At 41.1% G+C, this 25,285-nt stretch overlaps 1 protein-coding gene across 4 annotated transcripts; it reads right to left on the bottom strand.

Annotated features, from left to right (window-relative positions):
• Nucleotides 1-23,921, bottom strand: LOC135531484 (NLR family CARD domain-containing protein 3-like). Of its 4 annotated transcripts, XM_064959514.1 has the most exons (14): nt 23,874-23,921; nt 23,626-23,668; nt 22,553-22,633; nt 19,705-19,803; nt 16,728-16,844; nt 14,792-14,908; nt 14,446-14,530; nt 14,088-14,316; nt 10,376-12,146; nt 9,916-10,089; nt 8,089-8,262; nt 2,740-2,913; nt 1,665-1,711; nt 5-1,292 (listed from the first exon to the last, which is right to left on the bottom strand). In XM_064959514.1, the coding sequence occupies exons 4-14, from the start codon at nt 19,785-19,787 to the stop codon at nt 763-765; spliced, it is 3,501 nt and encodes a 1,166-aa protein (XP_064815586.1). In that variant the 5' UTR covers nt 19,788-19,803; nt 22,553-22,633; nt 23,626-23,668; nt 23,874-23,921; the 3' UTR covers nt 5-762. The 4 variants fall into 4 exon arrangements, with proteins under 4 accessions (XP_064815589.1, XP_064815590.1, XP_064815586.1 ...); XM_064959517.1 differs by lacking the exon at nt 22,553-22,633 and having other exon boundaries at nt 1-1,292; nt 23,874-23,906; XM_064959518.1 differs by lacking the exons at nt 23,626-23,668; nt 23,874-23,921 and having other exon boundaries at nt 1-1,292; nt 22,553-22,628.
• Between the last annotated feature and the right edge of the window lie 1,364 nt (nt 23,922-25,285).

Raw genomic sequence — 25,285 nt, 5'->3', positions numbered from 1 at the left:
AGTCACGATCCCGGATCTGGGCTGGGGAGTTCCAAGAGGTTTAACGTCAACCTGACAGAGGCAACGTAAAATCAATACTAAACTGTTTTCACAATTAACAAGCTTTTCTTGTTTCAAGTATGTTTTATTATGAAAAGTACAATATATCCTTGTATACTTGTACAACTATGGAGCGTATGTCCATATATAATTATATATAATTGTACAATTTATTATTCAACATAAAACACAACACATGATCACATTGGTATTTTAACAGTGTTGCTGTAAGAGATCCTCACAACTATAGAAAGACGCACATGTGTGTGTGTGTGTGTGTGTGTGTGTGTGTGTGTGTGTGTGTGTGTGTCCAGAGTGTGTGTGTGTGTGTGTGTGTCCAGAGTGTGTGTGTGTCCAGAGTGTGTTTGTGTGTGTCCAGAGTGTGTGTGTGTGTCCAGAGTGTGTGTGTGTGTCCAGAGTGTGTGTCCAGTGTGTGAGTGTGTGTTCAGAGTGTGTGTGTGCGTGTCTAGTGTGTGAGTGTGTGTCCAGAGTGTGTGTGTGCGTGTCCAGTGTGTATGTCCAGTGTGTGTGTGTCCAGTGTGTGTGTGTCCTGTGTGTGTGTGTCCTGTGTGTGTGTGTCCTGTGTGTGTGTGTGTGTGTGTGTATTTGCCCAGTGTGTGTTTGTCCAGTGTGTGTGTGTGTTTGTTTGTCCAGTGTGTGTGTGTGTCCAGTGTGTGTCACTGTATAAATGTGTGTCTTTGTTGCTTCTTTTTGTTTCAGTTATTATTTCAGGGACACTGAGGAGTCATCCCACCAAACCCCAAACCCTGGATAAAGGGGCTCAGTGAATGTGGAGGTGAATGTGATCAGGTGGGTCAGTGTGTCAGAGGAGGCTCTATAGAAGGACAGAGTGCCGGCTGGCCAGTCCAGATACACTCCTACTCTGTGGGAGCTGGAGGGGGGGACGTCTATGGTAGTGGGTTTATTATTGTGACAGGCAGAGTATCTGTTGTCAGAGCAGATCAGACTCCAGGACTTGTCATTGCATCCAAGCCAACAGTCATTAACCCCTACTCTCCTGCTGATTCCTTTATATGTCACTCCTATACCAGCCTCTCTCCCACTCCCCTCTACCTCCCAGTAACAGCGCCCAGTCAGACCCTCTCTACACAGCACCTGTCTACAGTCCTCAAATCTCTCTGGGTGATCAGGATACGGCTGCTCCTCTCTCCTCCATGTCACCTTTCTGTTCTCCTCAGACAGAGAGAGGAGTCTGTTTACTGTGTTTGTGTCCAGTGTGAGATCACAGACATCTGATGGATGAAACCAGACACAATATTAGAAATCATCATCATTCACATTAGAATGTTAACTCACTTTTCACTAATTCATTTAATGTAGATGTTTCTAGGTATCAAAATGAGAAGTTAAGGTAACTTGAGACTTGTTGAATGGTCATATGTTATAGTGTATGGTGATATAAAACACACTTATTCCCATTAATCACACACACACACACACACACAGTCAAAGCAATTCTTTATAAACTTTGGTGTCCCTGATTTCACTTCTGTAGAACTACAGCTGATATTTAATATGACCAAGTCAGTAATGATGGTGGTCTTCGACTTGACTTGAATTAAGACTTATTCTTAGTCATATTCTTCACAGCAGTCAACACTCACATTTTCTAAGTCCAGGTTTCATTGTGTTCTCTCCACCATGTTCAACACTGTAGCGGTAAGCAGAAGAACAGACAGTCATTGAGGGATACACACACACACACACACACTGGAGACACACACACACACACACACACAAAATGGACACACACACACACAATGGACACACACACACACAATGGACACACACACACACAATGGACACACACACACACACACACAGGAGAAACACACACACACTCCGCCACCTCGCTTCGCGTTCTACATTTCTGCTAATTTCAGTATATGACAAATACATTTCATTTGAAACTGGAGACACACACACTGGAGACACACACACACGTACACAAACACACACACTCTGGCGACACACACACGCGCACACACACACACGAGACACACACGAGACACACACACACACTGGAGACACACACACACACACACACACACACACGAGACCGACACACACACAGGACACACACACACTCATACACTCTGGTGACACACACACACGCGCACACACACACGCGATACACACACACAGGAGACACACACACACACACACACACACACACCCACACACACGACACACACACACACACGAGACACACACACACACACACACACACACACACAGAGACACACACACACACAGAGACACACACACACACACACACAGGAGACACACACACAGGACACACACACACAGGACACACACACACAGGAGACACACACACACAGGAGACACACACACACACACAGGAGACACACACACACAGGAGACACACACACACAGGAGACACACACACACACACGAGACTGGAGACACACAAACACACACACACTGGAGATACACACACACACACACACACACACACACACAAAACACACACACACACACACACACACACACACACACACACACACACACACACACACACACACACACACACACACACACACACACACACACAGTCAGCATATAACTTTGTCCAAGTGGTGGTCAGAATGTTTGTCTTAACCAGCCTGATAAGTCCAACATGTCTGATAAGAACATTGACATAAACCCTCTACATACTTGAGTTTCTCCAGTCTGCAGTGTGGATCCTCCAGTCCAGCAGAGAGCAGTCTGACTCCTGAGTCTCCTGGGTGATTGTAGCTCAGGTCCAGCTCTCTCAGGTGTGAAGGGTTTGACCTCAGAGCTGAGACCAGAGAAGCACAGCCTTCCTCTGTGACTAGACAGCCTGACAGCCTGCAAAGAGTCAAATCATATTATAACCACACTGATATTCTTTGGTGGTGAAAATAGTGGCAGTATATTTTTTCAACATTTTCAGATACATCAGTGTCCTGAAACCTGCCATATCTATTTAGAAATGAATGGTTCATTATTTGACTGACCAGACCAGTTTAAAAAGCAGTGTCAGTCAAAAGACAGAGAGTGAGGTATCAGATTTAGATTGTATTGAGTATACAGTCCACACCATATCTATTTAGACAGTGAAGCTAATATATAATAACATTTTGGATATGAGATTGAATGTTTCACTTGAGGTGTAAATATTCATGGAACATAATGACTCCAAACTAAGTACATGTACACTTCCGACTTCAACTGTATGTGTTTCACGATTAAATGATTTATATGCACTATTGTAAAGTGGCTGTTCCACTGGATGTCATAAGGTGAATTCACCAATTTGTAAGTCGCTCTGGATAAGAGCGTCTGCCAAATGACTTAAATGTAAATGTAAATGTAAATATGAAATCCTGATGATGCCATGATTGAGAAAGATCATGAATAAATCATGAATAATAATGAGTGAGAGAGTTAGAGACTACAACAAAACATGCTAACCTCTCACCATTACCAATAACAGAGGCTACAACAAAACATGCTAACCTCTCACCATTACCAATAACAGAGGCTACAACAAAACATGCTTACCTCTCACCATTACCAATAACAGAGGATACAACAAATCATGCTAACCTCTCACCATTACCAATAACAGAGACTACAACATGTTAACCTCTCACCATTACCAATAACAGAGGCCACAACAAAACAAACTAATCTCTCACCATTACCAACAACAAAGGCTACAAAAAAGCATGCTAACCTCTCACCATTACCAAGAACAGAAGCTACAACAAAGCATAATAACCTCTCACCATTACCAATAACAGAGTCTACAACAAAACATGTTAACCTCTCACAATTACCAATAACAGAGGATACAACAAAACATGCTATCCTTTCACCATTACAATGCGGTAGGGTAGCCTAGTGGTTAGAGCGTTGGACTAGAAACCGGAAGGTTGCAAGTTCAAACCCCCGAGCTGACAAGGTACAAATCTGTCATTCTGCCCCTGAACAGGCAGTTAACCCACTGTTCCGTCATTGAAAATAAGAATTTGTTCTTAACTGACTTGGCTAGTTAAATAAAGATAAAATAAATTACCAACAACAGAGGCTGCAACAAAACATGCTAACCTCTCACCATTACCAATAACAGAGGGGGTCTGATCTTTGTGCCTCTGTAACTTTCTCATTCATCATTATTCTCGATTCATTCATTATTATTCATCATCATAGTAGCATCCACATGAATGTAGAAGTGTTCAGAAACATCTTCTATTCTTACTGACAATACAAGTGAAGTGACTCCAAAATGACAGGACATTATTCACCATTCAGTTTCTATTAGGAGAAACACCCAAAACACAACCAAGACAAACTGCAAATGCATTCAACAAGTTTGTAGAATCACAAGCTCGATGTAATCACTGCAGGCATGGAATATTGGACCAAATACTAAACTTTTGACGAAATTAATTTGTCCAAATAATTAAGACATCAAATGGGAGAACTAAACTCAGCAAAAAAACAAACGTCCTCTCACTGTCATTTGCGTTTATTTTCAGGAAACTTAACATGTGTAAATATTTGTAGGAACATAACATTCAACAACTGACACATAAACTGAACAAGTTCCACAGACATGTGACTAGCAGAAATGGAATAATGTGTCCCTGAACAAAGGTGTGGTCAAAATCACAAGTAAGTCAGTATCTGGTGTGGCCACCAGCTGCATTACGTACTGCAGTGCATCTCCTCCTCATGGACTGCACCAGATTTGCCAGTTCTTGCTGTGAGATGTTACCCCATTCTTCAACCAAGGCACCTGCAAGTTCCCAGACTTTTTTGGGGGGAATGGCCCTAGCCCTCACCCTCCGATCCAACAGGTCCCAGATCTGCTCAATGGGATTGATAACCGGGCTCTTCGCTGGCCATGGCAGAACACTGACATTCCTGTCTTGCAGGAAATCACGCACAGAACAAGCAGTATGGCTGGTGGCATTGTCATGCTGGATGGTCATGTCAGGATGAGCATGCAGGAAGGGTACCACATGAGGGAGGAGGATGTCTTCCCTGTAATACACAGCGTTGAGATTGCCTGCAATGACAACAAGCTCAGTCCGATGATACTGACACACCGCCCCAGACCATGACGGACCCTCCACCTCCAAATCGATCCCGCTCCAGAGTACAGGCCTCGGTGTAACGCTCATTCCTTCGATGATAAATGCGAATACGACCATCACCCCTGGTGAGATAAAACCGCGACTCGTCAGTGAAGAGCACTTTTTGCCAGTCCTGTCTGGTCCAGCGACAGTGGGTTTGTGCCCATAGGCGACGTCGTTGCCAGTGATGTCTGGGGAGGACCTGCTTTACAACAGGTCTACAAGCCCTCAGTCCAGCCTCTCTCAGCCTATTACGGACAACCTGAGCACTGATGGAGGGATTGTGTGTTGCTGTGTAACTCGGGCAGGTGTTGTTGCCATCCTGTACCTGTCCCGCAGGTGTGATGTTCGGATGTACCGATCCTACGCAGGTGGTGTTACACGTGTTCTGCCACTGCGAGGACGATCAGCTGTCCATCCTGTCTCCCTTTAGCACTGTCTTAGGCGTCTCACAGTACAGACATTGCAATTTATTTCCATGGCCACGTCTGCAATCCTCATGCCTCCTTGCTGCATGTCTAAGGCACATTCATGCAACGGAGCAGGGACCCTGGGTATCTTTTTTTTGGTGTTTTTCAGAGTCAGTGGAAAGACCTCTTTAGTGTCCTAAGTTTTTATAACCTTAATTGCCTACAGTCTGTAAGCTGTTAGTGTCTAAACGACCGTCCCACAGGTGCATGTTCATTAATTGTTTATGGTTCATTGAACAAGCATGGGAAACAGTGCTTAAACCCTTTTCAATATAGATCTGTGAAGTCATTTGGATTTTTACAAATGATCTTTGAAAGACAGGGTCCTGAGAAAAGGGATGTTTCTTATTTTGATGAGTTTAGATACATAAAGTGCTTCCATATCTAAACGGTAAAATATACAGTCGTGGACAAAAGTTTTGAGAATGACACAAATATTAATATTCACAAAGTCTGATGCCTCAGTTTGTATGATGGCAATTTGCGTATACTCTAGAATGTTATGAAGAGTGATCAGATGAATTGCAATTAATTGCAAAGTCCCTCTTTGCCATGCAAATGAACTGAATCCCAAAAAAACATTTCCACTGCAATTCAGCCCTGCCACAAAAGGACCAGCTGACATCGTATCAGTGATTATCTTGCTAACACAGGTGTGTGTGTTGACAAGGACAAGGTTGGAGACCACTCTGTCATGCTGATTGAGTTTGAATAACAGACTGGAAGCTTCAAAAGGAGGGTGGTCCTTGGAATCATTGTTCTTCCTCTGTCAACCACGGTTACCAGCAAGGAAACACATGCTGTCATCATTGCTTTGCACAAAAAGGGCTTCACAGGCAAGGATATTGCTGCCAGTAAGATTGCACCTAAATCAACCATTTACCGGATCGTCAAGAACTTCAAGGAGAGTGGTTCAATTGTTGTGAAGAAGGCTTCAGGGTGCCCAAGAAAGTCCAGCAAACACCAGGACCGTCTCCTAAAGTTCATTCAGCTGCGGGATCGGGGCACCACCAGTACAGAGCTTGCTCAGGAATGGCAGCAGGCAGGTGTGAGTGCATCTGCACGCACAGTGAGGCGAAGACTTTTGGAGGAAGGCCTGTTGTCAAGAAGGGCAGCAAAGAAGCAACTTCTCTCCAGGAACAACATCAGGGACAGACTGATATTCTCCAAAAGGTACAGGGATTAGACTGCTGAGGACTGGGGTAAAGTCATTTTCTCTGATGAATCCCCTTTCTGATTGTTTGGGGCATCCGGAAAAAGGCTTGTCCGGAGAAGACAAGGGGAGCGCTACCATCAGTCCTGTGTCATGCCAACAGTAAAGCATCCTGAGACCATTAGTTTGTGGGGTTGCTTCTCATCCAAGGGAGTGGGATCACTCACAATTTTGCCTAAGAACACAGCCATGAATAAAGAATGGTACCAACACATCCTCCAAGAGCAACTTCTCACAACCATCCAGGAACAGTTTGGTGATGAACAATGCCTTTTCCAGCATGATGGAGCACCTTGCCATAAGTCAAAAGTGATAACTAAGTGACTCTGGGAACAAAACATTGATATTTTGGGTCCATGGCCAGGAAACTCCCCAGACCTTAATCCCATTGAGAACTTGTGGTCAATCCTCAAGAGGCGGGTAGATAAACAAAAACCCACAAATTCTGACAAACTCCAAGCATTGATTATGCAAGAATGGGCTGCCATAAGTTTAGGATGTGGCCCAGAGGTTCATTGACAGCATGCCAGGGTGGATTGCAGAGATTTTGTTTTTCATTTTTTTTCACCTTTATTTAACCAGGTAGGCTAGTTGAGAACAAGTTCTCATGTACAACTGCGACCTGGTCAAGATAAAGCAAAGCATTGTGAACAGACAACAACAGAGTTACACATGGTGTAAACAATAAACAAGTCAATAACATAGTAGAAAAAAAGAGTTATATATATATATATATATCTGCAAAAGGCATGAGGAGGTAGAGAAATAATTACAAAACCCTCAATGGGTCTTGAAAAAGAAGGGTCAATACTGCAAATATTGACTCATTGCTTCAACTTCATGTAATTGTCAATAAAAGCCTTTGACACTTATGAAATGCTTGTAATTATACTTCAGTATTCCATAGTAACATCTGACAAAAATATCTAAAGACACTGAAGCAGCAAACTTTGTGAAAATTAACATTTGTGTCATTCTCAAAACTTTTGGCCACGACTGTATATGTATGAATACCTTTAAATAAAAGGTGACATTCTGTACTGTCACCTAATATGAAACATTCTACCTCAAATCCAAAATGCTGGAGCAGAGCACCACATTTAAAACCATAATCTTCACTGTCCAAACACATATGATGTGGACTATGTGTGTCTGGTAAACACATGTGGATCTGGTGAACAGTTATCACTTGTTGACCAACGACAGGAATACTGACCTCAGAGTCTCCAGTTTACAGTGGGGATTCCCCAGTCCAGCAGAGAGCAGCTTCACTCCTGAATCCTTCAGGTCATTGTTACTCAGGTCCAGCTCTCTCAGGTGTGAGGGGTTTGACCTCAGAGCTGAGACCAGAGAATCACAGCCTTCCTCTGTGACTCCACAGCCTGACAATCTGCAAAGTCAAATCATTTTAAAATCACACTGCTATTCTTTGGTGGTGAAAATAGTGGCAGTATATTTTTTCAACATATTCAGATATATCAGTGTCCTGAAACCTTAAATATCTATTCCTAAAATAGTTTCCAGTCTCCCCATTTGAAGAAGTCTTAAGTATTCTGAACAATTCATAATGTATTAAAATAGTAAAAATGTTTTTTTTTTGTCATAAACTTGTTGGTTGCATTTGCAGTTTGTTTTGGTTGTGTTTTTGGTTGTGTTTTGCCCAATAATAAAATGGTGGATGATGAGTGGAGTACTTTTCTGTCTAACAGAGTGTAACGGTTCTCTTTTAGAGACCAAAATGCAGCGTGTAGATTGTTTAATCAACAAACGTAAACAACGAATCAATACAAACAAAAAACAACAAACTTGGAAACATAACGAAAACCAAAACAGCCCTATCTGGTGAAAACACAGAGACAGGAAACAATCACCCACAAACACACAGTGAAACACAGGCTACCTAAATATGGTTCCCAATCAGAGACAATGACTAACACCTGCCTCTGATTGAGAACCATATCAGGCCAAACATAGAAATGGACAAACAAGACATAAAACATAGAATGCCCACTCTGCTCACACCCTGACCAAACAAAACATAGAAATATACAAAGTAAACTATGGTCAGGGTGTGACACAGAGTAGATAACATGTTTCTAAACAATAATAAATTAATCCTGATGATGCCATGGTTAAGAAAAATCATGAAAGAATCATGAATAATAATGAGTGAGAAAGTTACAGAGGCGACAACAAAACATGCTAAACTCTCATCATTACCAATAACAGAGGATACAACAAAACATACTAACCTCTCACCATTAGCAATAACAGAGGCTACAACAAAACATGCTAACCTCTCACCATTACCAATAACAGAGGCTACAACAAAACATGCTAAACTCTCACCATTACCAATAACAGAGACTACAACAAAACATGCTAACTTCTCACCATTACCAATAACAGAGGCTACAACAAAACATACTAACTTCTCACCATTACCAACAACAGAGGCTACAACAAAACATGCTAACCTCTCACCATTACCAATAACAGAGGCAACAACAAAACATGCTAACCTCTCAACATTACCAATAACAGAGGCTACAACAAAACATACTAAAATCTCAACATTACCAATAACAGAGACTACAACAAAACATGCTAACCTCTCACCATTACCAATAACACAGGGGGTCTGATCTTTGTGCCTCTGTAACTTTCTCATTCATCATTGTTCTTGATTCATTCCTGATTATTCATCATCATAGTAGCATCCACATGAATGTAGAAGTGTTCAGAAACATCCTCTATTCTTACTGACAATACAAGTGAAGTGACTCCAAAATGACAGGACATTATTCACCATTCAGTTTCTATTAGGAAAACATCTAAAACACAACCAAGACAAACTGCAAATTAATTCAACAAGTTAGTAGAATCACAAGCTTGATGTAATCACTGCAGGCATGGAATATGGGACCAAATACTAAACTTATGACTACTTTAATACAATATAAGTGAATATAACCGAATAATTACGACTTTTCAAATGGGAGAACTACATACATAAAGTACTTTCATATCTGATAATACTGACCTCAGAGTCTCCAGTTTACAGTGGGGATTCCCCAGTCCAGCAGAGAGCAGCTTCACTCCTGAATCCTTCAGGTCATTGTAGCTCAGGTCCAGCTCTCTCAGGTGTGAGGGGTTTGACTCCAGAGCTGAGACCAGAGAAGCACAGCCTTCCTCTGTGACTCCACAGCCTGACAGCCTGACAAAGAGATCATCATGACTTCACAAACACACTGTTCATTTAACACCAGTAGTGTAGAAGGACAATGGGAGATGCATTTGGTTTATTCTCTCAAACAACATATAGATTCATCTTCCATCTCCTATAATTGTATGGTCATATTGTTATGCTAATGTGCAAATCAATGAATTTATTCAATATGTTTTTCAAAATAATATATTATACATATTATAATCCATATTTTTCTCTAAACTGAATATTTCTTCCTGATGATTAGTTCTTAAATGTCATTTTGTTTACTCACAGAACAGCTCTGGAGGCTTTGACCACTGGCAGCAGCCTCAGAAGACCTTCCTCTGATCTGGAGTATTTCTTCAGGTCAAACACATCCAGCTCCTTTTCTGAAGTCAGCAACACAAAGACCAGAGCTGACCACTGTGCAGGTGACAGGTTGGGTTTTGAGAGACTTCCTGATCTCAGGTATCTTTGGATCTCCTCCACTAGAGAATTGTCATTCAGTTCATTCAGACAGTGGAACAGATTGATGCTCCTCTCTGGAGAGAGATCCTCCCCGATCTTCTCCTTGATGTACTCAACTGTTTCTTCATGGCTCTGTGAGCTGCTTCTTGTCTTTGTCAGTAGACCTCGTAAGTGCTTCTGATTGGACTCCAGTGAGAGGCCCAGGAGGAAGCGGAGGAAAAGGTCCAGGTTTCCCGTCTCACTTTGTAAGGCTTTATCCACAGCACTCTTGTAGACAGTAACTTCAGGCTCGTTGTTTGTTTGCAGTTTGTCCATTAGATTCTCATTGTTGTTGATGAATGAGAGGAACACATATACAGCAGCCAGAAACTCCTGAATGCTCAGATGAACAAAGCAGTACACCTTGTCCTGGTACAGCCCACATTCCTCTTTAAAGAGCTGTGTGCACAATCCTGAGTACACTGAGGCTTCATTGACATCAATGCCAGACTCTTTCAGGTCTTCTTCATAGAAAATCAGATTGCCATTCACAAGCTGTTGAAAAGCCAGTTTTCCCAGTGACAGAATGCTCTCTTTATTCCAGTGTGGACCTGTCTCTTCTTTCCCAAGATACTTTTCATTCTTCTGTTTGGTATGAAACTCCACAAGGTGTGTGTACATCTCAGTCAGAGTCTTGGGCATCTCTTCTCTCTTATGTTTCAGCATGTGTTCAAGGACTGTTGCAGAAATCCAACAGAAGACTGGAATGTGGCACATGATGTGGAGGCTCCTTGATGTCTTTATGTGTGAGATGATTCTGCTGGCCAGGTCCTCATCACTGAATCTCTTCCTGAAGTACTCCTCCTTCTGTGGGTCATTGAACCCTCGTACCTCTGTCACCTGGTCAACACACCCTGAAGGGATCTTATTGGCTGCTGCAGGTCGGGTAGTTATCCAGAGGAGAGCAGAGGGAAGCAGATTTCCCTTGATGAGATTTGTCAGCAGAACATCCACTGAGGTTGACTCTGTGACGTCCCAACAGATCTTGTTCTTCTGGAAGTCTAGGGGCAGTCGGCACTCATCCAGACCATCAAAGATGAACAGAACTTTGTACTTGTTGTAGTTGGAGATTCCTGATTGTTTGGTTTCCATTGAGAAGTGATTAAGAAGTTCAATCAAAGTGTGTTTGTCCTCTTTCATCAAATTCAGCTCCCGAAAAGGGAATGAAAATACAAATTGGACATCCTGATTTGCTTTTCCTTCAGCCCAGTCCAGAATGAACTTCTGCACAGAGACTGTTTTTCCAATGCCAGCGACTCCCTTTGTCAGCACAGTTCTGATAGGTTTGTCTTGTCCAGTTAAGGGTTTGAAGATGTCGTTACATTTGATTGGAGTCTCTGGTCTTGCTTGTTTCCTGGTTGTTGTCTCAATCTGTTTCAGCTCATGTTCATTATTGACCTCTCCTGTTCCACCCTCTGTGATGTAGAGCTCTGTGTAGATCTTATTGAGAAGTGTTGGGTTTCCTTGTTGAGCGATCCCCTCAAATACACATTGAAACTTCTTCTTCAGATTAGATTTGAGTTCACGTTGGCAAATCACAGCAGGATCATCTGAATCTAGAAATAACACAGAGGATATTAATATTACGTCTGTTTTAATGCCTACAGTATTGTAGGACTGTTATAAAGTTGTACATTATAATAATTTATTCTCTTAACTGACTGTATTAATGTGTAAATGTTTTCATAATGCATTACAGACTGGTGTGACTGATTATATTATTATTGGTATTATTGATGGTATTATTAATGTTCTCTCTCTCTCTCTAAATTAATCACCACAACACATCCCTGCTGCTACTTGATGAGGTCACTAGGTGTTGTGTTAAGGCTGCTTCAATATCATTGAGTTACACAGCTACTTTAGCTGTACTTTAGCTACAGCTTTTAAATGTTATAAAACAGCATTCAGCATGAGGTAGACAGATCTTACATTTCTTACATTACATTTCCAGTCTCTCTCTCTCTCTCTCTCTGAATGAATCAACACAACACATCCCTGCCGCTACTCGATGAGGTCACAAGGTGTTGTCTACACCAGAAGTTAATGGTTATAGGAGGAAGGTTTATAGTGGAGTGTCTACACCAGAAGTTAATGGGTATCTGTAGGAGGAAGGTATATAGTGGAGGGTCTACACCAGAAGGTAATGGGTATCTGTAGGAGGAAGGTATATAGTGGAGGGTCTACACCAGAAGGTAATGGGTATCTGTAGGAGGAAGGTATATAGTGGAGGGTCTACACCAGAATTTATTGGGTATCTGTAGGAGGAAGGTATATAGTGGACGTTCTACACCAGAAGGTAATGTTTATAGGAGGAAGGTATATAATAGAGGGTCTACACCAGAAGGTAATAGTTATAGGAGGAAGGTATATAATGGAGGGTCTACACCTGAAGGTAATGGTTGTAGGAGGAAGGTATATAGTAGAGGGTCTACACCAGAAGTTATTGGGTATCTGTAGGAGGAAGATATATAGTGGAGGGTCTACACCAGAAGGTAATGGTTATAGGAGGAAGGTATATAGTGGAGGGTCTACACCAGAAGGTAATGGTTATAGGAGGAAGGTATATAGTGGAGGGTCTACACCAGAAGGTAATGGTTATAGGAGGAAGGTATATAGTGGAGGGTCTACACCAGAAGGTAATGGGTATCTGTAGGAGGAAGGTATATAGTGGAGGGTCTACACCAGAAGGTAATGGTTATAGGAGGAAGGTATATAGTGGAGGGTCTACACCAGAAGGTAATGGGTATCTGTAGGAGGAAGGTATATAGTATAGGGTCTACACCAGAAGGTAATGGTTATAGGAGGAAGGTATAAGTGGAGGGTCTACACCAGAAGGTAATGGGTATCTGTAGGAGGAAGGTATATAGTGGAGGGTCACACCAGAAGGTAATGGTTATAGGAGCAAGGTATATAGTGGAGGGTCTACACCAGAAGGTAATGGGTATCTGTAGGAGGAAGGTATATAGTGGAGGGTCTACACCAGAAGGTAATGGTTATAGGAGGAAGGTATATAGTGGAGGGTCTACACCAGAAGGTAATGGTATCTGTAGGAGGAAGGTATATAGTGTATGCACTAAGCTTGGAATGTGTTGTTGGTGCAGGGAAGTGATGACATGTGGCAGGCATTGATAAGGGGAGAGAGACATGTATTAGTGATGGAGGGGGTCAGATGAAGGACTAAGAACCTAACAACGTCACTGAGAGTGAGGGTATAATGTATAACGTTTACATTATGTCAGGATATGTCACCGGGGAAAAGAGGGTAATGTATAATGTTTACATTATGTCAGGATATGTTACTGTTAGCCATCAGGGATCCTCTGGGAGAAGAAGAGACACAGTCAGAGGAAGAACAGATATCACTAAGGTTTGTATAGCAACATAGATACATTGGCTGTTTGGCTGCGGAGGAGGAGACTCAGCCGAGGAGAAAGGGTTAAATATCAGTGCTTGTGTTATAAAACAGCATTCAACATGAGGCAGACAGATCTTACACATCTCCAGTGTGTCAGCAAGCTCCTTCTGGTTCATTTTCCTCAGGATGTGCAGTGTGATCTTCAGAGCCCCCTCTCTGGCACTGCTCTCCTGCTTCTCATCTTCAGGGTCCACCACTTCCTTATCCTGCTTCTGACTCTCAAAGCCTTCTGGGAGTTCTGGACTAAGAATCCTCTTGAATATCTTCAGCTCGTTCTTCACAAATGTCATAATTTTCTCTTCAAGCATCTGAAATAAATCAAGTAAATAAGTTAAGCAAGAGAAGAAATGCTTTCTTTTTAAAACATTAATGAATGATTGACAGATCAACTTTACTTGAGGTAAACAAAAACAAATGTACATAACAGGACCACATACACTGAATATGGAGGCCAGGTCTGTTTGATGACTCTGGGAAGACTGACCACTGAGAATCTCTGACTCTGATCTCTCCTGTTGGTTTCTGTGGACAAAACATGAGATTACATCTCCTCATCCAGGGAGGACACACACGCACACACACACACACACACACACATACGCACTCACACACAGGGAGGGAACATTGTGTTTGTTTAATATTGTTTTAGGACTATGAAAATGGACAAAATGATTAGCCTATGGATTATGAAAACAACAACAATAAATGGGAAAGTGGGAGAGGAGAAATGACTAGAGACAGTGTTGTTTAACTCACTGACCAGGACCCATGAGTTCTTCTTACCTTTGTTCAGTAGAAAAGTCTCCCTCTCTAAAGTATAGAGGAGGATCCATAGACTTGTCACTCTTCATGGACACACAGCTGGGAACAGGGGAGGCTGGTCTCTCCTGCTGGATTGGTCTTCAACACAACAGAGACAAACATTACATCTCTCATCTACTCTGAGCTCAGATGGGGAAACATAAGAAGAGTTTCATTCCAAAACGATATATATCACTTATCAGAAATGTTAGTAAATTAGCTTTTATTGTTTAAAGCATTTCTGAAAGAGATTTGTGTGTTTTTTCACTATCTAATCATGGTATGGGATTGATATGTACAGATATGTATTTGTTTAAAATCACTTGATGTCTTCATTTCAGAGAGACAAATAATCATGTTTTTTTTCCTCAAAATGCTATTTATTTGCCTCACTCTCAAATGTTACCGACCGGAATAATGAGGCTATAAGGAGAACCAGTACTGAGTCAATGTGCAGGGTACCAGGTAGTTGAGGTAATAATGAGACTATAATAAGAACCAGTACTGAGTCAATGTGCAGGGTACCAGGTAGTTGAGGTAATAATGAGACTATAAGGAGTACCAGTACTGAGTCAATGTGCAGGGAACCAGGTAGTTGAGGTAATAATGAGGCTATAAGGAGTACCAGTACTGAGTCAATGTGCAGGGTACCAGGTAGTTGAGGTAATAATGAGACTATAAGGAGTACCAGTACTGAGTCAATGTCCAGGGTACCAGGTAGTTGAGGTAATAATGAGACTATAAGGAGTACCAGTACTGAGTCAATGTGCAGGGTACCAGGTAGTTGAGGTAATAATGAGACTATAAGGAGTACCAGTACTGAGTCAATGTGCAGGGTACCAGGTAGTTGAGGTAATAAAGAGACTATAAGGTTAACCAGTACTGAGTCAATGTGCAGGGTACCAGGTAGGGTGTTTGATGTAATAATGAGACTATAAGGAGTACCAGTACTGAGTCAATGTGCAGGGTACCAGGTAGTTGAGGTAATAATGAGACTATAAGGAGAACCAGTACTGAGTCAATGTGCAGGGTACCAGGTAGTTGAGGTAATAATGAGACTATAAGGAGTACCAGTACTGAGTCAATGTGCAGGGAACCAGGTAGTTGAGGTAATAATGAGACTATAAGTAGTACCAGTACTGAGTCAATGTGCAGGGTACCAGGTAGTTGAGGTAATAATGAGGCTATAAGGAGTACCAGTACTGAGTCAATGTGCAGGGTACCAGGTAGTTGAGGTAATAATGAGACTATAAGGAGTACCAGTACTGAGTCAATGTCCAGGGTACCAGGTAGTTGAGGTAATAATGAGACTATAAGGAGTACCAGTACTGAGTCAATGTGCAGGGTACCAGGTAGTTGAGGTAATAATGAGACTATAAGGAGTACCAGTACTGAGTCAATGTGCAGGGTACCAGGTAGTTGAGGTAATAATGAGACTATAAGGAGAACCAGTACTGAGTCAATGTGCAGGGTACCAGGTAGTTGAGGTAATAATGAGACTATAAGGAGTACCAGTACTGAGTCAATGTGCAGGGTACCAGGTAGTTGAGGTAATAATGAGACTATAAGGTTAACCAGTACTGAGTCAATGTGCAGGGTACCAGGTAGTTGAGGTAATAATGAGACTATAAGGAGTACCAGTACTGAGTCAATGTGCAGGGAACCAGGTAGTTGAGGTAATAATGAGACTATAAGGAGAACCAGTACTGAGTCAATGTGCAGGGTACCAGGTTGTTGAGGTAATATACATGTAGGTAAAGGTAAAAGTGACTAGAAAATGGATAGAGATTACCAGCCTCATGTGCACACACACATTATGAAAACAACAACAAAAAAAAACAACAATAAATGGGAGAGGAGAAATGACTAGAGACAGTGTTGTTTAACTCACTGACCAGGACCCATGAGTTCTTCTTACCTTTGTTCAGTAGAAAAGTCTCCCTCTCTAAAGTATAGAGGTTGATCCATAGACCGGTCACTCTTCATGGACACACAGCTGGGAACAGGGGAGGCTGGTCTCTCCTGCTGGATTGGTCTTCAACACAACAGAGACAAACATTACATCTCATCTACTCTGAGCTCAGATGGGGAAACATAAGAAGAGTTTCACAAATAGAACTGACTTCCAGACGTTAGTTAATGGCGCGCGAGCAGTGTGTCATTATTAATGACGAAATTCATTTAGCGTCGCGAGCGTTGTCGTCAGTCTGTCAGCCCCGCTAAAAGGCTGGTGTCGTTACTCTGCCTTCTCCGGGGGATGTTGAGGTAAATTTACTAACCGGGAGGGTTGAATGATGTAATTAATTGGAGGGCTGGAAGACGCACTCTCGAGGTTGTTTACTCACAATATCAGATATTAAGATGATTTTTATAATGAATGTATACTGAGGTTGAGGTTCTGACTAGTGATTATTTACCCGCTGTTCAATACCTGCTATTGAGGCGCCCTGAAAATAATATTCAAAAGTTCGGTCCTTGGACTCAGACGGGTTAAACACTAAAGTTACCGTCCATCTAGTGAAGAGAGGAGAACCGGACAGAGGTAGACAGCATCCGTCAACGAGAGAGGGAGAAGCCTCACCGGGATTTAACAGGTGGAAGAAACAACCGGGGAGCTCCATCGGTCCACAAGAAATGCAGACAGCCGGTGATGATGTAGTGGTAGCTATGGTAACTAGGATGCTGCTGGTAGAGTAGCTAGCTAGCTTACCGAGCTGTACCGACTAGCTTGGATAACTAGGATGCTGCTGGTAGAATAGCTAGCTAGCTTACCGAGCTGTACCGACTAGCTAGGACAACTAGGATGCTGCTGGTAGAGTAGCTAGCTAGATTACCGAGCTGTACCGACTAGCTAGGATAACTAGGATGCTGCTGGTAGAGTAGCTAGCTAGATTACCGAGCTGTACCGACTAGCTAGGATAACTAGGATGCTGCTGGTAGAGTAGCTAGCTAGCTTACCAAGCTGTACCGACTAGCTTGGTTAGTTAGCAGGTCGTTTGTCTGTCCCTCGTCTCGATGATGAATCCGGTGAACCACAAAATGAAACAAGGATAGAGAGTGAAAAGGATCTGGCTACACTCATACTGTCCCTGACCGTAAAGAAAAAAGCAAATTGAACAGTAAACTTCGGTGTCTCAACACTGTAACAAACTCCGTCGTTATTCCCCAAGATCACCTCAGTCCACTCTGCGTAACCGGCTTGGCGCCACACCGAACGGCGGCGCGGACCGTTCTGTACGGGGACGCGGACAGTTCTGTACGGGGACGCGGACAGTTCCAGAACGCGGACATGAGCAGTGGAACACAATCAACTAAACCCAGTCTTTACAGTGGGTTACATTAGTAATATTCATTTTGTATTATTATGTAAAACAAACATTCTATGTTTTTTTATAATAATATGTTGAGATCTGGGTCCACATCCACAAAGTGTCTCAGAGTAGAAAATTGGTCGTATAAGTGCTGAGAATAAAGACATTTTACACTTATGGGTATAAATTACCTAGTTACCTCCCCATTACCTAAATTACCTACCCACCGAGTCGGCAGATATTTAGGACACCTCGTGAGCTGTCCTAAGTAGTTAAGAGTTAACAGCAGGTGTCTTGATAATACTATAGAATAATGCAGTGAGTCAGTGGTTCCTGTGCCACATGTAATTGCATTGCAGTAGTTAAAAATATTGTTTTTATATTTCTATGTGATCAACCCATAAATAATATAGACCTACATGCAACAGTATGTCTTGTGATTTTGGCAATGAGTTATGTATAATAATTATGTATAACTGCATAGCATTTTGTCTTCATTTTGGCAGATTAACTCAGGTTGGAGTTGGAGCTGTGAACCGAAAGGTGGCTGGTTCGAATCCCGGGCCGGGCACTGGAAAAAACAGGTGGAATTGATCTGACCACTGGAGGGCTGCTGGGTTCACATCCTCAAAACATGAACCTTTTGTTGATCAGAAATCTGGAGGTTCTTCTTCACTGAACCCCAAAATATATATAACTTTTATTGATTTCATATTTTAAGGAAGTGATAGAAGCCTTTTTGGCTCTATAAGGAACCTTGTTTTCTAAACACGTTTTTCTTTTGATGATTTAATTATCTACATCATGTTATTTGAGAGTGTATAATAATAAACACATCATGTTATTTCAAGTTCTCCCTTTGGAGCGCAACATCACATTGTTAAATAATAGTCCAAAATTGGGCATGGCTATAAATTGGGCATTTGAAGGCATCTAGGGTGTAATATGAGTTTGATGAAAATGAACATTGTTGCAACGTTGTAGGCAACATTATTGGCAAGTGACTTGATACCTACTATGCCAAAGATATTTAGAGTTGTTAAACGGGTGTGAAGAGTTGTACATTGCAACGAGTACATTCAGGGTGCCGTGGAACCCCTGCAGTACCTCCACAGACCCCGGATTGAGAACCCCTGCAGTACCTCCACAGACCACGGATTGAGAACCCCTGCAGTACCTCCACAGACCCCGGATTGAGAACCCCTGCAGTACCTCCACAGACCCCGGATTGAGAACCCCTGCAGTACCTCCACAGACCCCGGATTGAGAACCCTGCAGTACCTCCACAGACCCCGGATTGAGAACCCCTGCAGTACCTCCACAGACCCCGGATTGAGAACCCCTGCAGTACCTCCACAGACCCCGGATTGAGAACCCCTGATTTAGCAGATGCTCTTATCCAGAGTGATTTACAGTAAGTGCATTCATCTTAAGATATCAAGGTGAGACAACCACATATCACAGTCAAATATACAGGATACCAACATTCCATTCCCGATTAACAATGGCTATATAGTGTTTCATCTTAAGATAGCTATTTATTTTTTATGAACTCGATAAATTCTTTATAAATGGTCATCTTACCTCTTAGCTTTGGTGTCATGTCCCCCAGAGAGATGCATTTTAGAGGCAGGGCCCCCCTCCTCTCTCTCCCCAGAGAGACTCATTTTAGAGCACTGACCCCTAAACAGAGATCCAACATGTTGGTTGTGGTTAATATGGTGACAACTAATTACTGAATGTCAATTGTTCACATTTATCCATTATCTCTTTTGAGAAATAAAACATTTACTAACAGACATATAGAAACAATCAGGTGATTTAATGCAATCACATGAATATGTAGTTGTGACATGTCATCTCCATGGCAACTGTCTGTAATAATAATAAGTCACTGTTTGTTAAGGTAGTTATAGACAGTACAGTAACAATAATAATAATAATAATAATAATAAGTCACTGTTTGTTAAGGTAGTTCTAGACAGTACAGCAACAATAATAATAATAATAAGTCACTGTTTGTTAAGGTAGCTATAGACAGTACAGCAACAATAATAATAATAATAAGTCACTGTTTGTTAAGGTAGTTATAGACAGTACAGCAACAATAATAATAATAATAAGTCACTGTTTGTTAAGGTAGTTATAGACAGTACAGCAACAATAATAATAATAATAATAATAATAAGTCACTGTTTGTTAAGGTAGTTATAGAGTACAGCAACAATAATAATAATAATAAGTCACTGTTTGTTGAGGTAGTTATAGACAGTACAGCAACAATAATAATAATAATAAAAATAAGTCACTGTTTGTTAAGGTAGTTATAGACAGTACAGCAACAATAATAATAATAATAAGTCACTGTTTGTTAAGGTAGTTATAGACAGTACAGCAACAATAATAATAATAATAAGTCACTGTTTGTTAAGGTAGCTATAGACAGTACAGTAACACAATTATTTGTATTCACTAAAAGTAGGATATTTATTGTCTTTCAATCTGTTCTTTTCTAAATGTTTCTGAGAATGTAGACAGAAGGGATAGAACGGACATGATTGATCTGAGGGAGAAATCATTGATCCATTCAAAAAAGTGTTTTTGCATCAAGTAATTGATGTTATATTATGTAAAGTAGACTAGGTTATAATGTATAATAGTGGGTGGTTAGTGATATGTAGATGTTATATTATGTAAAGTAGACTAGGTTATAATGTATAGTAGTGGGTGGTTAGTGATATGTAGATGTTATATTATTTAAAGTAGACTAGTTTATAATGTATAGTAGTGGGTTGGTAGTGATATGTTATATTATGTAAAGTAGACTAGGTTATAATGTATAGAAGTGGGTTGTTAGTGATATGTAGATGTTATATTATGTAAAGTAGGCTAGGTTATGATGTATAATAGCAGTTTGTTAGTGATATGCAGATCGAGGTCTATACCTGAGCTATAACCTACATATCATAGATGACCAGCCTAAACCTGTTCAGATCAGTTCACATAATGTTATAGTCCTACCAGTAGCAGGACAGAGAATGTAGTGTATATAACCTACATATCATAGATGACCAGTCTAAACCTGTTCAGATCAGTTCACATAATGTTATAGTCCTACCAGTAGCAGGACAGAGAATGTAGCCTCGGCCTGATATTTTTTACAACATTTTCAACGGAGGCCATCAGGTCGGTCGGCATGATAAGCAGTGATGTATTTTTTTAGGTGAGGGAGCGCAGCAAACTATGTAAATGACGTCATAATTTATTACATCAACGTTTGTATGGACATATGTATTCTATTGAATAGTCTTTCATTACAGGTCTCTCCAACCCTGTTTCTGGAGCGCTACCCTCCGGTAGGGTTTCACTCTAATCCCAGTTGTAAATAGCATGATTTATATTATAAACCAACTCATTATTTTAATCAGGACTGCTAGTTTTGAATAGTAATGAAAACCTACAGGATGGTATCTCTCCAGGAACAGGATCGGAGAGCCCTGTTTTAGAAGATGAATAAAATCCACCCTACAACTGTTGTTTTTTTTTTTTAACTATTCATCTTCAGCTAACCGTCCTAAAATCTTACTAGAAATGTATATTTTTTGTAACAATAACGTTGCCATTTACCAGGTAATTAAATATAATTTATTTAGAATTGATCAGAATTATTTATTTGTGTATTCTCAAAGTGAAAGTGCTCCCTCGCGCTCCCCAGCACTACACACATGATGATCAGTGATCATAGATCAAACCTAATCTTGACTATTAGATGTCTGATGACGACCTAACTTTATAATAGTTTGTATGTTGCCTCCAGACTTACCAGAATCTGCTCGTCTTTCCTTCAAATCAATACTTTTACCAGACTTCTAATGATTACAGAGAAATGTGCGCCACAGTTTCAACATCCATTTTGTAAGTGCATTCGCCTGCAAACTTACTTTCAACTTCTGTTAGAGGGGGTGTGTTATTTTATATCTATATTGCATCCTTTGAAGTAGTCATGGTGATTGATGTCTAGGGGCCTGGTTCAACTGGAGGGGGGTTGAGTGTTTGAACTTTTGGAACTTTTGGGGAGGGGGGGTGTCCCTTGGCATTGTATCCATTTCAGGCTTTAAACAACAATTAAACAGCCATCTAAATAATGTTTCTCAGCCTAGCTTCCTATTTAGTTCTCTTTATATGTACAGGCATAGAGCTTCCAGATGGCTCCAGCCTAAGGATTTGCAGGGCCTGCACACCTGGGGAGATTAGAACCCCAAAGAAAAGATCCTAAAGGTCATTTCAGATTCAGGTTCATCATGACAGCCTCTTTATGAAAGGCCTTTAACTATGGCTAAACAGTTTTCTCCACATCTTATTAATTAATGATGTGGGCATACCCAGGATTTACAGGCAGGACGGTTGATCTACACAGGGAGGGAAAACTTACGGAGTTTTGATGGATCGGGCAAGCGTCTTTGCGATGGTGAATTGGAAACGGATAATGGTCAGGGTTAACCGGACCCTTTATCTGTAAGAAATAGTAAACATTTTGGAATTATAACATGTGTTAAAATGTAGGTACTAAATATTTTGAATTAAATCACAGGTTTTAAAAATGTATCTCACGCTTTAACGATAGGGGAAGAGGGGGTTTAGGGGGGTTATTAACTTTATGGAAAACAATATTCACACTATGTGGATTATAAACATGTACATACATAGAGAGCCAACACATCAAGATCTAACAGGGATGAGGGGGATTCATAGTACAACAGGAGGCTTCTGTAACCTGCAATACGTGTTAAATATGTTTTACATACATCCACGACTGAATGTTTTCACAAACTACCTTTAAAGGTTTTGTCAGAAAGTTGTAACAGGCCTCATTCAACAGTCTAGAGATGAACCTAGAGACACCAAAAACATCACCGCTTAGAGCAGCTTGGAGATTATTACCCACGTAAGTGGGGAGCAAAAGAGCGGATTTAACCAACTCTGTACAAACCCCGACACGGGGTATGATAACTCGCGTACGTCTAATGATTATTGTAGATGTTTACAACTGAGGGAGTTGACAGTAGGTCAATGAGATGTATAAAGGCAAATTGACATAACGGACCTCAAAGACCAACAGCCTACTTTATAATATAGAATGCAGGGGTGTGTACTGAACATGTAACCATTATAAAACAAAATGGTCTACGGTCAAATGCGTCTATAGTTTTAATGAAGGGGTCGCTGCAGTCATTTAGATTATTTCAACATAGACTAGATCAGTCCACAGGTTGCATATACATTTTTTAGTATCTCAATATTGTGTTATATGTTGGTAGGTCTAATAAACAAATATATTGTATACAATGATAATATTATTTTGTCAGAAATTGAAGCAGTTGATACAGTTGTGTACTCTATCGCCCGCCCTGCTGATCGTGCTCTATCTGAACTACATTCAGCATTCATTATTTTGCATTAAATATTTATGGATCTTAAAGTATTATAGAATACACAATATCTCACCCTTTAATGACAGGAAAATGTCCTTTCCATCCAACACCCCGGTCTGTCACGAAGAAAAAAAGACACAGAAAATCAGGGTGCGTGCGTGAGTGTGCTGTACAACTGTAGGCCTCCAAAGTTTTTACATAAAACACTAATGATGCATGTTTAAATAGTAGTACAATTTGGTAATTAATTCTAACACGTCTTTAAAAAGTTTGTACTAAATATTTTGGAATTAAATCACTGGTTTTAAAAATGTATCTCACCCTTTAACGACAGGAAAATGTCCTTTCCATCCAACACCCCAGTCTGTCACGAAGAGAAAAGACGGAAAATCAGGGTCCAGCAGGAGTGTGTGTGTGTGTGTGTGTGTGTGTGTGCGTTTCAAAAACAAAGGGTGTGTGTGTGTTCACAAAGGGTGTGTGTGTGTGTGCCGACCACCCGGGGTTATACATTGATATCTCTAAGCAGAGCCAGGTGCCCCCCAACCCGGTTGTAGACAGAATGTCTCCACATCCCCTCCTGTTGTTTGAATTCACCGCCTTTGTTCTCTAAAACAAATATACAGGGTGTTGCATACAGGATATCTCCCGAAAAAATCCCACCACGGCCCTGCAAACACATTCCGTACTTTCGCGAGTTAGGGGCAGAACATGGAGCATATACTTTAACACTATGTTACCACAGCTTTAGCGCAAACACACAGCCCCGAATATTTAGCTGCCAGGACAGATTAAAAAAGAGATGTGAATAAGTGAATCTCTCCTAATAGATATTTCCGAAGGCTACTGGACATAGGTGATTGGGAAGCGACTGTTAGACGTGGATTCTCAGAAGCAGAAACTGATTCTCAGAAACCTGTCCTTTACGGCGTCCTTCACGATCACACCATTTTAGGCGTAAGTCCAAATAATCACATACCCAAGAATATTTATATATTAAAAAAAGAAAAGTGTGCTCTCTGAACGACTTCGTAAGACACCAGGCAGCATAACATAGTCTGTGAAGCCCTACTAATGGATATTTCTGTAGGTGAGTAAGTGAAAAACGACCGTGACGCTATATACCAAATGTGCAGACACAAGCACCTAACATAGACAATCACACAACATTGACAACACAGGCTACCTAAATATGGTTCCCAATCAGAGACAACGACTAACACAGGCCTCTGATTGAAAACCATATCAGGCCAAACACAGAAAAGACAAACTAGACATACAGCATAGAATGCCCACTCAGATCACACCCATACCAAACAAAACCTATAAACATAGATAGTAAACTATGGTCACGTGACACACCCATACCCAACCAAAACCTATAAACATAGATAGCAAACTATGGTCAGGGCGTGACACACCCATACCCAACCAAAACCTATAAACATACATAGTAAACTATGGTCAGGCGTGACACACCCATACCCAACCAAAACCTATAAACATACATAGTAAACTATGGTCAGGCGTGACACACCCATACCCAACCAAAACCTATAAACATACATAGTAAACTATGGTCAGGGCGTGACACACCCATACCAACCAAAACCTATAAACATAGATAGTAAACTATGGTCAGGGCGTGACACACCCATACCCAACCAAAACCTATAAACATACATAGTAAACTATGGTCAAGGCGTGACACACCCATACCAAACAAAACCTATAAA

This window comes from Oncorhynchus masou, unplaced genomic scaffold (assembly GCF_036934945.1).
Source record: "Oncorhynchus masou masou isolate Uvic2021 unplaced genomic scaffold, UVic_Omas_1.1 unplaced_scaffold_1599, whole genome shotgun sequence".
Lineage (NCBI taxonomy): Eukaryota > Metazoa > Chordata > Actinopteri > Salmoniformes > Salmonidae > Oncorhynchus > Oncorhynchus masou.
The sequence above is the reverse complement of the archived record's forward strand: the minus strand, read 5'-3'. Positions and strand labels throughout refer to the sequence as shown.

Excerpts from the sequence above, each read along its gene's own strand:
- LOC135531484 (XM_064959514.1), bottom strand. The coding sequence starts at position 19,787 with ATGAGTCTCTCTGGGGAGAGAGAGGAGGGGGGCCCTGCCTCTAAAATG. Across the intron at positions 14,909-16,727 it reads GACTTTTCTACTGAACAAAG|ACCAATCCAGCAGGAGAGAC; the intron begins GTAAGAAGAACT and ends GTTGTGTTGAAG. Across the intron at positions 14,531-14,791 it reads GACTTTTCTACTGAACAAAG|AAACCAACAGGAGAGATCAG; the intron begins GTAAGAAGAACT and ends TTTTGTCCACAG.